At 44.0% G+C, this 15,730-nt stretch overlaps 1 protein-coding gene across 1 annotated transcript in view; it reads left to right on the forward strand.

The window, feature by feature from the left end:
• The window catches only part of efnb3b (ephrin-B3b), a 66,442-nt gene extending 51,004 nt beyond the window's left edge, over positions 1 to 15,438 (forward strand). The window contains exons 3-5 of the mRNA XM_035674896.1: positions 6,573 to 6,665; positions 9,446 to 9,508; positions 13,737 to 15,438. Coding sequence (XP_035530789.1) covers positions 6,573 to 6,665; positions 9,446 to 9,508; positions 13,737 to 14,170 — 590 coding nt within the window. The 3' untranslated portion in view covers positions 14,171 to 15,438. The remainder of the gene's footprint in view (positions 1 to 6,572; positions 6,666 to 9,445; positions 9,509 to 13,736) is intronic.
• Positions 15,439 to 15,730: the final 292 nt, after the last annotated feature.

Genomic DNA, 15,730 nt, shown 5'->3' on the forward strand with positions numbered 1-15,730 from the left:
ACACCAACACAAACACACACACACACTTAAACCACCCCAGCCTTAGCATGCACCAGTGTGCCCGGAGCAAAACAAAACACCCACTTGTGTTTGTGTCTTTCACATTGCATTTGCATTCGTGATTATTGCCTTCGTTAACCTGACACACTCATGACGCGGCTAACACGGCATCACACACCAGAGGCTAGCGGGGGCGCCGCTGTGCTCGTGGAACATGAGACAGCACGAGCGAGCGAGCTTTGTTCCTCCCCGGCTCTTGTTTGCTTGTTTATTCACTCAGTTAGCTGTTTAATCTGTTCTTTTTCTGCACGCCACATTCCCATTTTTGCTCCCTTTAATCTAGCTGTCATCGGGGAAAGATGTCCTCACTTTACGCTCAAACCATGTGTGTGCGATTTGATAGTGTGTGGTACAGTAGCTAGCGTGGACTCCTGCAATAGCCTGGCCACACATACAGTATTTATGCACAACGACAGTACTTAGACAGCTCCGTCTCAGTCTCTCCTATCATAGAAAAAAAAACCTCCAAATTCATAACATTTCAAGTGACGTGAGTGACGTTAATCTGGCTGGGGACCCTGGGGGAAAATTGAGCTTTAGGCCCTTTCCTCTCAATGCATTATGTATCCTGTCATCTTCAAATAAAACACATTTATTTAGTCTTGTGCACACTATAAAAGCACAGTTGACATTGGCAAGAATTTTATTTTTTTGATTTTCTAAAATCTCTGTAAAGAATCGTCTTACTGGGTTACTTTGCTCATCCTGGTCACTTTTCGTTCTTATTGTGTGCTAACAGCTTTAAGCTTTACAGGCAGCAGGTTTGTATGGGGTTTTTTGGGCCCAGGTTTTGTCTTTGAGGCTTCACGCAGGTTAGTGTACCAACTGCAGCCTGAGAGGAAGTCTGCAGGCACTACTTAGGATTTAAAAAATACTGAAAATGTTTTTCTGGTTTATTCAGTGTTATCTACAGACAGTATTCTAAATAGATGCTAGAATTAATCAATAATCACACACAAGAACAAAAGTAGAAAACGTTTTCTGTTTTTGTTCATTTTCAAATCCTACACCAACTATGACCACATATTACTGACTTCTATGTTTATCCCTACTTCAGAAACCAAAGCTGTGCCTTCAAGCACGGGACCCTTAACTAGACAGGACCCCAAGATTAAGTATCAACGAGCCAATTTTAGCCACTCTTTTCAGTTTATATTATATTTTATTGGTGGATATTCTTAAACAGTTCTTAACTTTTGGGCTCCTGGTTGATAATCCAGCCTTGGATTCAGCAGTATTTAGTGTATTTAAACGCCCCAAAAGCCTGTGTTTCCATCTCCTGAAACAACATATTGCACCAAAAAGCTGGAAAAGCATATGGCACTGAAAGCTGGCGCCAGAGTCATATGAAATCAGGCAATATAACAGCACTTCTTCTGACTTTTGAGGAAAGTGAAATGCGAGTCCCAAAGTAGGCGGCAGGACGTGCTGGAAATAACAACATCAGCATGTACACAAATTCACATCACTCACATAGGAGCAAGTGTTTTTGCTGCGGGAGGCCGGCTGTCACTCAACATGTGAGGAATATATAACCAGGGCTGCGAAACAAGCCACAGGAGGGGGAAGGAATAGAGTGGGAGGGCAAACATTGAGGTCTGGGCTGCGTCTGCAAATTAAGCTTTGCATAGTCCACTGCAGCAAGTGACAGTCGTTGAGTGCATGTCTGACGGTGGGTTTATGTTCCAGAGTGAACGAATGATGTGAGATACGATTCCCATGGAGTCGTCTTCCACTTTTACATAACGGCGAGCCAACTTCGGCAGCGCTAATGGAGGCAGGGAAAGAGGTTTGGCCCAGCACTGACCTTGGTAATAACAAGAGAGACACAGAAAAGAGTCTCATCCACTGTGATCTTTTCTATGGACTAGATACACAACCCTCCCCTGGCCTGCCTAGCTGCCTGCCTCCTTGTGTGCACAGCCCCGGCGCTGTGCAGTCTGATTGAGGTTGACTGCGGTATTATTTCATTAATTAAGTTTTTCCACTTCCTCCGCCTCTCCCTCCCGTCTTCCTGTCGAATGAGGGTGGCGGAGCGACGCCCTTCCTCTCCCCTGTCCTCTGGCGCTTCACATCCCCCCCATCACTGCTGATCATTGTCTCAATTACTCATCCTTCCTCTCCCTCCCCTGTCTCCCTCTTTCTCTTCTTCCTCCTTTCTCCTCTTATCTCATCCCAAATTGCTCTATACACTCCTCCCCCCTCTCTCGCTCTCTCTCTCTGTCCTCCCAAATTGAGGTGGGAAAGATTCGAGGCACGCCATTCCTACATCTCTGCGTCGTTCCCGCTCTGATCTCTGTCTCGCATCAGGATTTCACAGATGTTCTGTGATTATTTCTACCTTGATTTAGTGATATCTTTCCCCCCCTGAAGTGCAAGGAAAATTTTCGGCATTTTCAGTGTTTAGCAACCAAGATTGGGTTTGGGCAGGAGGGGGGGGGATATTTTCGATCCAAGGACAAATCAGCTCTGATCTCTTTGTTCACTTTGTTCCTGTGAAATTGAACAGTAATAGCAGCACCTGTAACACGTCTAATGGATTTAAGAGGATTTGTCGTGATGCAGTTCACTGTTTTAACAAAAATTGCCTTTTGTGATATTTGTGACCTGTTGATTATGATGTTAAAAAAATAACTTGCATTTGCAAAAATCACATTTGTGAAGGCTCTCCTGGTTCAATTTGGCTCCCTTGCTCTCAGTCTCTGTCTCCCTCTCTGTCTCCCTCTTCTTTGTATCCATTACCGCTCCACTTTTCCATAATGGAAACATTAGACTCTTTTACCTCTCTGCTATCTATCACGTCATTTAAACTCTTTCCTTTACTTTCTGTTTTTAACTTCTCTACTTTTTCTCTCCTCTACCACTTCCCACCCCCTTTCTATGAATCTTGTCTTCCTCCCTCCTCCCTCCTCCTCCTCCTCTCTGTGTCCACTGGGCTCTGGGTCATCTCTATCGTCTCACATAGTCTCCTGTCCCCATCATATCACCCAACAGCTTGTCACAGGCAATCAGTCTCCCTGCCTCGCTTCCCTGCATGGCCTCCTCCTCCTCCTGTCCTTGCCCTCTTCTTCCTCACCTCCCTCGTCTCCCGTCACCTTCTTGTCCTCATTTGTGTGTCAGGAGTTATTACTCTCAGAAATCATAATCCTCCGCCTTTCTCTCTCAGACCAGTTGAGGGTATTTACTCCGTCCTCCATCCATTCCTTTAATCGCTGCTACACTTGGCGTTTGCCCTCCAGCCCATCTTCATCACACTCTGTACCCAGGATGTAGTGGAGGGTAAAACATGTTTTTTTGTAGGTCTAAGATAATTTAGATAGATTATATATTTTAAATCATCCATTTTGTTTTCTTACACTGTGCCTCTGGAGAAAATTCTGTAATTAATAATAATGGTAAACATAATAAGGAATAATTTAATATAAATAAATGTTATTTCGTGCAGTTGCATTCAATTAGTTTGTTAAATGATTATCTGTGCACAGAACAATATTCTATTTTGCAGCAAATTTGAAGGCTCAGACTGCTAATTCCTGACCTTTTCTTATCTGATCTGATCTTATATTTGATTTAGTCATTGTGAAAATGTATGTGGTTTACATGTGATTCGACCAACAGATGCCGAAAAACGTTTCATAATATACAAAATCAATACATTTCCAATGTGGTAAGCACTTTGCCTCACTTGATTGGGTAACCAGTGAATATGACCAAATGTTTAATTGTATTGTTTTTATGAAACCAGCATAATTTAACCCTAAAGAGATTAAAAAAGTTGATGAAGTTATAAAATCCAATAAAGCTTCTCTGAGAGGGCAGAATGGAGATGGAGGGGGGTGGACAGTGCAAGCATTTTGTCATTATCTTTTATGTATGTTGTTTAATTCAAGACATACAAGAACAACCTCCCTTACTTTTTGTTGTCTGTGAGGTTTTTGCTCGTGTGAGTTTTCTGAGTTGAGCTCTCTTAACTGCACAAACCTGTCGTAAATGGCCTGTTTCAAACTTGATGAGTGCCACTTGTTCGCGATTGTGGGCTTGCTTCATTCACCAAAATGTTACCCGAGTGTAAACAAAAGAATTTCACACCACGGAGGCTTCAAGTACTCCTGTCAGAAATCGGGAGACGAAAGCATAACGACCAGAAACAATTAGAAAATATTAATAGTACAGCTGCTAAGGAGTCATCAGAGCAGTGACAAGCACAAAGAGTAAACTGTTTGACATGCTGTTTGATGCCAAAAAACATCTTCCATTACACGGCTCATACGACAAACCTGGACCACTTGAGAGCAGTCTAAGTATGAGAAGAGTTTGTAGTAATCTGTTCATACAAGTGGTTCTTGCATGAGACCCAATCCTTTCTGACTCTGAAATTACTCCCAATATCTCTAAATAACAGTGCTACAACCTGGATATGACATTTGAGCAACCAAAGATATTTAAAAAAAGTATTTTTCAATGACACAATTAAGCGCTGATGAAACTAGACGTGTACTTAATTAGGCACTCTCTTCTTATTTTCATTTATTCAAACATCATTAAAATAAATTACACTTCCCTCCTACGTTACACAGATCTCAGGCAGAGAAAACACTATGCTTTAAAATTAATGGTAACACAGCAAATAGAAAAACCTGATGAACATACAAACTTTTTTTGCGCAGCACTTTATTTAAGCCTTCTTTATATATCCCATCATCCATCCCTGTCTCCTGGCTTTCCCACCATACTGTTGTTCGCCTTGACCTCCGCCTGCATGTCTCCTCCTCTGCTTTCACACTCTGCGTCCTGCAGAGATGGAGGGAGGGAGGGAGAGAGAGTGAAGAGAGGGAGGTGTTAGAAGTGAAGCTGCCTCTTTTTCACACCTCCCTTTCTCTGTCTCTCTCTCTCCAGAGCCATCCGCCATCCCTCCCTTTCTGCTTCGCCACTGACGGGCTAATCTATAGCCTGAAGCAAAGTGGCAGGGGGGAAATTATTTTTTATATTTCTTTAAGGAGACAAGGTGAGGGTGAGCCCAGGGGCTATAACGGGAGGAAAATAAGGATAGACGGGTGGTGTTTGGGAGGGTTGGTGGAAGAATATGTTTGCTGTCTTTTTTTTTTTTTTACTAGCCACTGTGACTACACACCAGCCTCTCTATTAACGGAAAGATTAAAGCCAAAGATGGTTTGAAATCTGATGGAAAGGCTGGGAGTTGGAGTAATGAGGGAACATTTGTGTACAAACGACTGAGACTGGCTGCGGCTCAGTCACTTTGCAGGCCTCTTTCATCTCTTCAGCTCTCACCACCTCTTTCTATCATCCTTTCTTTTAGTCACTTTTATTTATGTAGCCCAATATCACAAATTTGCTAAAGGGGCTTCAAAAATCTGCACAGCATACAACACACTCTACTCTTGATGCGGATAAGGGAAAAACTCTTCCGAAGAAACCCTTTAACAGGGAACAAAATGTAAGAAACCTCAGGAAGAGCAACAGAGGACATACATGGACAATAATAGTCTGCATCCTCACATCTCTATCCCTCCACTTTTCCCGCTCTTCCCTCCATCCTGATTCTCTGTGTGTTCCCTCCTCCTCCTCCTCCTCCCCCTCCAGCCTCTGTGACCTGCGGACCAGTGATCTTTAATGCATTCACTGACATGCTTTATGTAAGAAGAGGTGTTAGAGTGTTGCAGGGATTCATGCTCACACACCCTCTTGCCTGTGCACTTTGGCCTCCTTCCTGGGCTGCAGCAGAAAGAAACTTGTTTGATTCCAAAGCGTGTTGGGATGCTGATTTAACACTCTGACACTGTGTCTTTACTATGCTGATTGAATTGTTGCAAATACATATTAAATCCCTCATTGGATGTATTAGCACATCAATACCTCAATATTAAATTGGAAAATTCTCTCTTCGCTCAATTAAAACATAAGCAGTGATAGTAACGGGGAATTACCAATTGGAGCTTTAACTCATTCATCACAGTCTGTTTTCCAACCAATCAAGTCCAGTTTTTCTCTCTACACAATGTTTTGTGTCTCAGGGGCTCCATTTTATTTCATATGCGCCCTTGATTGGATTACCATCCCTTTTTTGTTTCTATCAGCCAGTCTATGCCTCTCTAAATTACCCCCCTCTCCTGCTATTTCTCCAGCCCGAGCAGCAATTGCAGTTGACTCAAAGCGGTTGAGTCCATGCAGCGCGGCAGGGGTGTTAATGAATTCCAGCGGACTGCTAAATGAGGACTTATTAAAGTGCTGCCGCCTCAGAGTTTGACATTTCAGAGCTTCTGGTGGAGTTTTAAATCGCTGCCTCTGCAAATGTCACTCGCTGACTCTCTGGAATGGCTGACCATATGAATAGAAGCTATTGTTGGCACCGGCCATAGATTGAGAGAGAGTGAATATGTGTGGCTTTAACGGATGTGTTTCCACTGTGTGTGTGTCTGTTTTGTGCGTTTGTGTGCGCATATACCACCCTTCTACTTGGCTAATTGTGTAATTTTGTCTTTCCATCCCTCCAGCTACGTCAGATGGGACACGTCAAGGTCTGGATAGCATGAGAGGCGGAGTGTGTGCCACGCAAGGCATGAAGGTGGTGCTGAAAGTGGGGCAGAGTAAGTCTTCTCACCTCTCTCACCTTACATTATTATTATCTCTCACACACACGTACAACTCCTGGAGTTTGCCACACATTGACCTTTTTTTCACACACTTTCTCCCTCACTCATGACACACACGTTGTTATCCATGCATCACACACAATCGCTCACTTAACACACAGTGTGACTAACACACATTGGCTCCAGTCCACCGCATCGCACATCATCTCCCATCTGTACAGTACAGAGCGGTTCATTACTGCACCTTATCTGACATGCAGCCTCTTCCACTTTTATACCATCTCTCTTATCTTCCTCTTTGATACACACACATCATACAAAACGCGCGCGCACACACACACACTTACATCACTTCTTTTTTGTGTGCGTGTGTTCTCGCTGAGCGTATTAGGTCTCGTTAAGTGGTGAGAACAGCGGAGAAGTGTGGGATCAGTCGGCTCTAATGAGCCCTGTTGACTCCCCTCTCACTCTGCCTTTTAACTACCACTGACTCATGCTGGACACACACACTCAGACACACACACATTAAAACTCTCATATCCCCGCGCGGGATATACATTACAGGCATAAACATTAACTCACACGTGCAAGGACACGAGCGCGCGAAGGTGTACGGGCGCAGACATCGAAACCGGAGTGTCCTCACAGGCTTATGGACACACACCAGAACACACACATTTCCCCACACAGCAGACCTGCCAGCTAAAGCGCGATAACAAAATGACTCCTTTCAGTGTTAAAGCACACAGTCAGTGGTTTTTAATGACTCGTGGCTGCACACACGTCTAATTTGTTTGGAAAATATTCACAGGTAATGACCCTCACATGCAGGCTTTTCAGAAAAACAGCAGAAAAAGGGCCCATTTAAGCATTTTCACTGACCTGTGCATTCCTACACATAATAGGCACCTGTCCTTCACACGACCCCCCTCACACACACATGAACACACACTCGCCTATTTTCTATTTCTTTAGCCTATCCTGCGTTATCAGGCCTTGTGTATTGTAGGTGCTCTTCATCAAAGAGCCAAGTGGCGCTGCTGTGACTCTATCAGTCCGTAACATCAGCATAGTCAGCTCGGCTCAATAGAAATACCACCACACGTACACTTTCTTTCCCCTGGCTTTTTCACCACACAGGCAATGGAAATGCTACCTTCCTCACACACACACACAAACACACACATACACACACACACACACACACACACTCAAACCCCTCTGCCACTTCTGCAAAACTCTATAAAGTTCTAAGACGCACACACACATCTTTCTATTTGTCATCTTTCTTCCCCTTTTCTCTCCGTCAGCTTCATCTTCTGTCTTTATCTCTTTTCTCCTCTGTCCTTCCTTCACTTTTTCTCTATTCCCTCTGCGTTTGCCTTTTTTTCTTTCTTTTAACCTATTATTATTATAGCAACATTGCTTGCTTCCTTTACAAATTCCCCTTTTCCCTTTCCTCATCACTTCCCTTTGATTTTGCATGCTAACCATCTCTCCTTACAACTCTCCCTCTCAGTCCCCCTCTCTGTTATTTTCACTTTTTTCCTCTGTCTTCCTGTCTTATCTGCTATGTGGCTGAAAGGTCACGTCTGTGTTGTTTGTCGTCTAAATAAGCAGCGTGCCGCTTCATGGTGATCTCTGATGAGATATGGCGCTCTGCTTCGCACCGAGGAACACACACGCACACACACAAAAACACTCGCCGACACACACTTGCACCTTTGCCCCACACACATACATTGACCTGTCTTCTCTTATTTTATTCTTTATCTATCTTGCTTGCTCTCTGTCTCTGTCTCTGTCACACACACACACACACACGCACACACACTCTCTCTCACACACATACAGTCTGAACCTCCCTTCTCTCGTCCCTGCTGACCACACAGCAGTTTCTATTGATCCAGACAGCACCGCCCCTAACTTCTGTTTGGTTGACTGTCATAAGGGAGCTGCCAGCCAATAGCCTTACACTTCTCTAAATGTCAGTATGTATAGGTTGATGGCTGTGCGTGCACACACACATTGATCAGTTTGTGCATGGGCGCAATGCAGTGTGTTTTTTTGTGGGTTTACTGTTTCACCCATAAGCACCCCATGTTCATATCTATTCTGCTCTCCCCTGCTGCTGCAATGACCAATAACAGACTTTCTTTTTAAAATGTTGCAGCAACTGCAGAGCTGAATAGTCATATCCCGATATAAAACTCTATTCTTGCAGCCTACTGTTGGCCAGATGGCTCAGAAGCGAACAAAATCAGTATTTTCTGAACCATCTCTTTCAGCGGTGAGGAGTGGCACTTCTACAATAGCTGCATCTGTGTGTGTGTGTGTGTGTGTGTGTGTGTGTGTGTGTGTGTGTTTGCATGTGTCACATAAACGCACTTTAATGCCATCACCATTACTGAGGGCTTGCTAGACAGATGGCCTGATTTAGCGACTACAGATTACAAGCCGTTATGGCCCTGTGTAAATTCACTCTGGCCAAAACAACAAACGGCCTCTCTTTAGTTTCCCATTCAAACAAATGGAAAAGTGCTCATACACGGCACATAGAGGCCCAATCAATATGTGCTCTCCTATAATGGGAATGGAAGAGGGGAGCCTTTATTAAAGCTCCTCTGTCTCTATTTCTCTTCCTGGCTAGCTCTCTGTTTGCTAATGTCACTTATTGGTTCCAATTCTGAGAGCCTTGGCTGTTGTAGAAGATCGAGGCTGTCTCTGTATTTCTGTCATTCTGCTCATATTCCACACGTATTTTTCCTCTTCAGGTCCATATGGGCTGCCTCCGAAGAAGGACCCGCCAGCGGGACGCACCACCAACAGAAACCCAGGTAAGCAGGAGACCAAATGGAGATAATCCTCGTCGGCTCCATCCATAAAATGGATGGAGGGAATAAGCAAAGACTAGTAGATAGTAGAGTAGTAGTAAAAGCAGCGGGGAGAGGGAGGGAGGAGGCGACAGATGGAGAATGTGCAGCGGTGACATCTGTGGATCTCTCTATTTAATTCCATATATTTCTCTCTCTCTCTCTCTCCCTTGCTCTCCATCCCTCTCCTCCTCGTCTCTGCGCCCGGCCCTCCGAGCTAAGTGCTGCAGGCGGGGAATGGATGGCTAATAGCTACCTTGGGAGAAGGACAAGAAAAAGAGAGGAAGGAAGAGAAAGGGAGCGAGGGCAGCAGGAGAGAGGGCCAGACCGGCGGCGACATTTCAGAGAATTATTATTGTCATTAGTTTGGGTGGCCTGGATTCGGTAGTTCCGTCAAGAGAGAGAAAGAAAGAAATGAGAATTACGGAAAGATGAGGGGAGAGGGAAGAAGAGACATAGGGGAGTGATGGAACAGAGTGGGTAGAAGTGGGAGAAACATAAGGAGGAGAAAGAAAAGAATAATTGAAAAGCAAAGAGGAGAAGGGAATAGAACAAGGAGATGGAAATGGAGAGAGGCTTAGATTCATGCTCTACCTCAAAGTCATTCAGTGGAGGAGAAAGAACACGATCGGCTCACAGTTGTGTTCATTTCTCTTTTTTTTTTTTTTCCTCTTTCTGTACTGAATTTGTATACTATACCAAACGCATGAATTGGGGCATTCACACATTGTCCACTCACTTGTCCATACCTCACATATGTGAGAACTGTATGTGTGAAGTAAGCAACAATAGTATGCATTGTTTTTACTAGAATGAGGCAGATCAGACTGGACACATGACAAGGCTGATTTACATTACACACATAATGAGGGACTTCACACATTTTTGACTCTCAGACAAGCACATATTAGCACACACTTATCTGAAATCATTGTTTTGACTCCTGACACAACAGCCATGCCAGAATTTCTAATCCTTGTGTGAATACGCTCAAAAATCATCCCAGCTAATAACTACAATGTTACTCAAATCTGATCCTGTCTAGAGATGTAAACAAATACATAATCGTGATACGACAGATCATTTCTCTATGGACAGATATGCACAGCATCTGAGTGTTTATCTTCCTCGGTCACCAACTACACACATTTGTTTCTTCTTTTCAGGGTCATACCTTAGTAGAATAAAAACACACAGGCATCATACACACACTAACAACTCACTCTTTACGATGGTGGCAAGATCTGAGATTTGTCACAAATAACCAGAAGGCTTAAAACAGAGAGGTGTAGATAGTTTTAGAATCAATATTCAGACATTCAGCAGGGTTTCTTCACAATAGCTTTTCATCAGATTAGTTGAGCAGTGCAGGATAAAGCTGACTGTTGTTGCACAGGTGTTATTTTTACCTCATGATCTGATATTGAAGTCTGGCACTGTGTGCAACTGTGTGACAGTAATAAGACAATTGTATAAATTGCATATAACATAGACCCCAACCAGCTCCAGTACAAACCTGAATACAGATACAGATTTGATAGTAGCCTTGCATTACACCCCTAATCCACCTACATGACATCGTCACTGGTCATGATCTGAATTTCAACTCATATTGCTAGTGCTAATGTTTCTAGTCACTTGTTTTTCTGCTAGTGCAATAAAAACTAAGGATCAGCCAATATAGTTTTTTCCAGAGCCGATACAGATACCGATAATTAGTAATCAAGGAAACCGATAACTGATATTTGGAACTGATATGAATATGCAGTAAAAACTAAACTTATTTATAAATTATTTATAGTCAAAATAATAACTAGTTGTGGAATTTAACTAACTACATTCACTCAAGTACTGTACATTTACTCAAATACTGTACAATTTTTAAGTACTTGTACTTTACTTGAGTATAACCATCTTATGCTACTTAATACTTGTACTCCTCTACATTTATTTAATAACTTACTAGCTACTTTGCAGATTCATATTATTAATACAATATATAAATCAACTAGTAAATGATGATGTATGTTTATAGGTTAAGCTATCCAGCAGTATAAAGAAATTAAAATTAGCTCCTCCTTTACCAGCTGTAACGTTCAACAATGATAGCAATCATACAGGGTTGGTAGTATGTTAAAACATAATATATATATTTATATAAATGCACTTGTGTTGGATTGATATCAACTGATACGCAAAGTTAATTTATTAGGAAGGATTATTTTATTATATATATTATATTATTATTATATAGATATTTTATTGTCAATCAGATAAATCCGAAAAAATAACCATACTGATAATCAAAATAATGCTGAATAATCGGGCCAGGCTGATAATCGGTCTATCCCTTAAAAAAACAAATGAATTTATTAAAAAAGATGGAAACAGACGGAAACCGATTACACTGCTCCTGCATCTTCTGTTGTAAAATAAGGTATTCATGTCATGCTGTCTCTCCATTAGAAACCAAGCACAACAACAAATAATGGAAAGAGCAAGGGTATCAGGAGTGTTTGCAACCGCAATGTCCCTGGTGCAAGTCCAGACGGGGGCCAGTGGTGCTTATAAACCCACCTCTGTATCACCATAGCAGTTGAAATTCTATAAGACCAACTACCTCCTGAGATGTGAATAATACTGGAGGAGTAGACGGGGAAGGACAAACGAGTCAAAAGCAAGGATAAGACTATGTTATCACCTTGACCCGTTCTTTCATTTCTGACCTGTTGGATGTTTCTTTTCAAGGTGAAATTCACAAATGAAATAAGAAAAGAGGGCGGCAGAGTCTGAACTTGTGTGATAAAAAAAGGAAACACAGGAGGGAGTAAGAAGTGAAAAACAGGGGGAGGTGGAGGAGGAGAGGTGAAGGAAGAGGACATAATAAAGGGAACCGGTGAAAGGCGGCGATCATAATGGAGATGGAGAATGAAGGATGTTTGGTTAATGGAGGGAGGAAGAAAGCAGGAGGAGGAGAAGGGAGTGTAATCGACGTCCGGCATTAGCACCGGGCTCCCAGTCAGTCCAGCGCAACGGGGGGCCTAGCAGCAGGGGGGGCGAGGTGTGTTTGCATGTATTTGCTTGCACGGTTGTGTATGTCCGTATCTTAGTGTTTGTGTTGCCAGGCACTGAGCTCAGAGCAAGGTAGGTCATTACAGCTACAATAACCCGAAGACGGAGAGAGCCACAGAGCGAAGGAGAGCGAGGAAGCGGAGGAGACGCAGGAGAGAGACAGACAGGGAGAAAAGAAAGGGATGTGTGCCAAGAATAATGATAGACCAATCCAAAGGCTCTATATAGCAGGCACTCGCATTACCGGCCTTAACCAGTTTGCCACACACATTCACACGGTCCGGTGCCAGAGCCATAGCCCCCCCAAACTCTATAAACATACACACACACATACACACACACACACACAGATGCACACACTCTATACACGCGTCCACACCATCGTCCACCTGCTGAGTTCTGACCCAACCTCCTGCAGAGAAAACTGTGCTCTCCGAGGCTGTGAAGATCTTTGGTTTCAGGCAGACACACAGCAGACAGAGGTAGCAATCGGCTGACAAACAGAAAGATAGCGTGACAGACAGTTTGATAAAAAGACAGACAGGCAGACAGGAAGGCCAGCAGGCAGGCGGAGTGTGTGGTCTGGTGGTAGGAGCAGAGCAGGGGAGGCTCTATTCATGTGGCTGCCTGTAATGCTAAGTAAATACGGTTGTTAAGGTTAAGGAAATAGAGTGTGTTACCTTGATACACACTGTGGCTTAGCCAGGCTGTCCACAAGAGTATATACTGTACAGTGCTCTCACACTCACACACAGACTCTATGGACATCCCTCTCCATTTTATATACTCTGCTGTCCACTTCACTGCATCAATAAAGAGACCACATATGAGCGTCTGTGAGATTTGCTGCGTACTTACTGCATTCCACTGGGTTAAGTCTCTGCAGCCTTCACTAGCAGAGCTAAACCAGCACCATTACTTATGTTATTGTGGTACAGAGCCATAAGGATTGGTATGTTTATTTAAAAGCTCATGAAAACACAAATTGTGAAAGCAAGCTGTGTTATTGCCCTGGTCTATTCGTGATGATTAATATGCATTTATAAATCAAAGGCAAGCACTGAAAGCAGCTTGTGATACTGTGGATATTGGAGTAAGATTGCTCTATGATTTGTTTCAGGCGGTGCAGGGAACTCCACCCAGTCTCGAGGACCCAACAGCTTCGGGGGCGAGGGCGGGGGCGAGAATGGACCCCTTCAGCCCTCCAACATCGCCCTCATCGCCGGCGCCGCTGGAGGCTCCGCCTTCCTCCTGCTGGTGACGGCTGTGATCTGCGTGGTGTGCTACAGGCGGCGACACGCCAAGCACTCGGACACCCACCACCCTCCGCTGTCGCTGTCGTCGCTCACCAGCCCCAAGAGGGGAGGGGGCGGGGGTATCTCCAGCTCCAACAACAACGGTTCTGAGCCCAGCGACATCATCATCCCCCTGCGGACGTCGGACTCAGCCTACTGCCCGCACTACGAGAAGGTGAGCGGAGACTACGGACACCCCGTCTACATCGTCCAGGAGATGCCGCCTCAGAGCCCGGCCAACATCTACTACAAAGTATGAGACGGCTGCTGCTCCAGCCGACTGGACACATCCACCTCCCTCTACCCATTACCAACCAATCCCCTGCTCCAGCAAAGCTCGCCATCACAGCTCCGACCCTGAACCCCTCAATACTACCAGTATTGTCCCATGGACCCCCCTCTCAATGCCCCGTGAGCCCGGTCACAGTTGTGTTCCTAGCTGAATAAACCACCCCACCCCATACTCACACAACTGGGCCACCGAGTGTGTGTTAAGGGCAATGTCGTATTCGTACATAGCCCTTCTTAACAAGGCCCTCATGAACGGGCAAGAGCCTCTGAGTGTCCCCTTCTTATTAACTCAGAGCTAAACGAGCCCCACCCGTGCTGAATTGAAGAGTCGTCCCCGTAACGCTAGTATGTGCGTGTGTGGCAACACACTTTATTTCTAGGAGTATGGACCTGGCGTTGGGACTTGAGATGTTTTACAAAAGAAAAAAAGAGAAAGAAAAGGACTACAACTTAAAAAAAAAAACTACACCCCTGATCCCACTTATCGCCGGAGAACTCTGATTCCCAGAGGCCATACCTGCCTAGCTCACCGCCCCGCCCCTCAGAGCTCCATCAGCCAACCAGAGACCAGCCCCTGCCACTAACTCACCAATAGGATTCTAGTTTGTTTGTGTTTGTTTCTCCTGAGAAAACATGGGGGCCTCGGACTCACCCAATCAGCAAGCCCGGGCGGCGGTCACATGACCAGGCCCAGGCCTGAGGAGGTCTGACCAATCGGTGACACTCAGAATCTTGTATATTTTAATAATGTGTGTGTGTGACTGTGCGAGTGTGCATACGACTTGGGTAATAATTATGGCGCTGCTGCTCCACATTAGACGTGTGTGTGCAGTTAGTGTGCTTCAGTACAGCAAGTTTGCATATGAGTTTGCATATGCGTGCGTGGGGTTTAGTTTGCGTGTGTGTGTACGCTTTGTGTGTGAGTGATTGTGCGTACGTGTGCGTTCTTTAGACTTGTCTTAAATACCAAAACACAAAATAGTGAGCGAATATCAAAAAAGTGAGATTTTTTATCGCTATCAACACTTATAGATTATATATATGAATATCCAGTAAATAATTTCTAGATGTTTTTTTTCTGTTTTCTATTGTTTGATTATTTTTACCCACTCTGTTAAACTACACTTCTGTTGCTAGACATTTTTTATCTGCTGTTTTTGTTTTTCACAACTTAGAATGACCTTGTTTCCTTCCTTTTTCCCTTTGCATTGTATATTAATTTAATCCCTTTTTTAATTTTCCCGGCGAACAGAGGTTGTGTCTCTCTTCCTCTCTTCCCTCCCCTCATTCAACCCCTTCTTCCCTCCCTCCTCCTTCCCCTCCCACCCCTCTAGGGTCTCTGAACTCTGTGTATATTTTTATAGCTCCTTGTACTATGCTGTAGTTTTGAAGTTTAGACCTCGTTTGTGGAAGTGTTGAGGTAGAACCATCTATGAAAGTTTTTTTTTTTTTTTTCAAACGCTTTTTTTTTAAACGCAGAAGTGAAAAGAAGTGAGGGGCAGGGGGAGGGAGGGGGGAGGTGGTGATG

Source organism: Morone saxatilis, unplaced genomic scaffold (genome assembly GCF_004916995.1).
Source record: "Morone saxatilis isolate NCDOM2014 unplaced genomic scaffold, NCSU_SB_2.0 Contig4, whole genome shotgun sequence".
Lineage (NCBI taxonomy): Eukaryota > Metazoa > Chordata > Actinopteri > Moronidae > Morone > Morone saxatilis.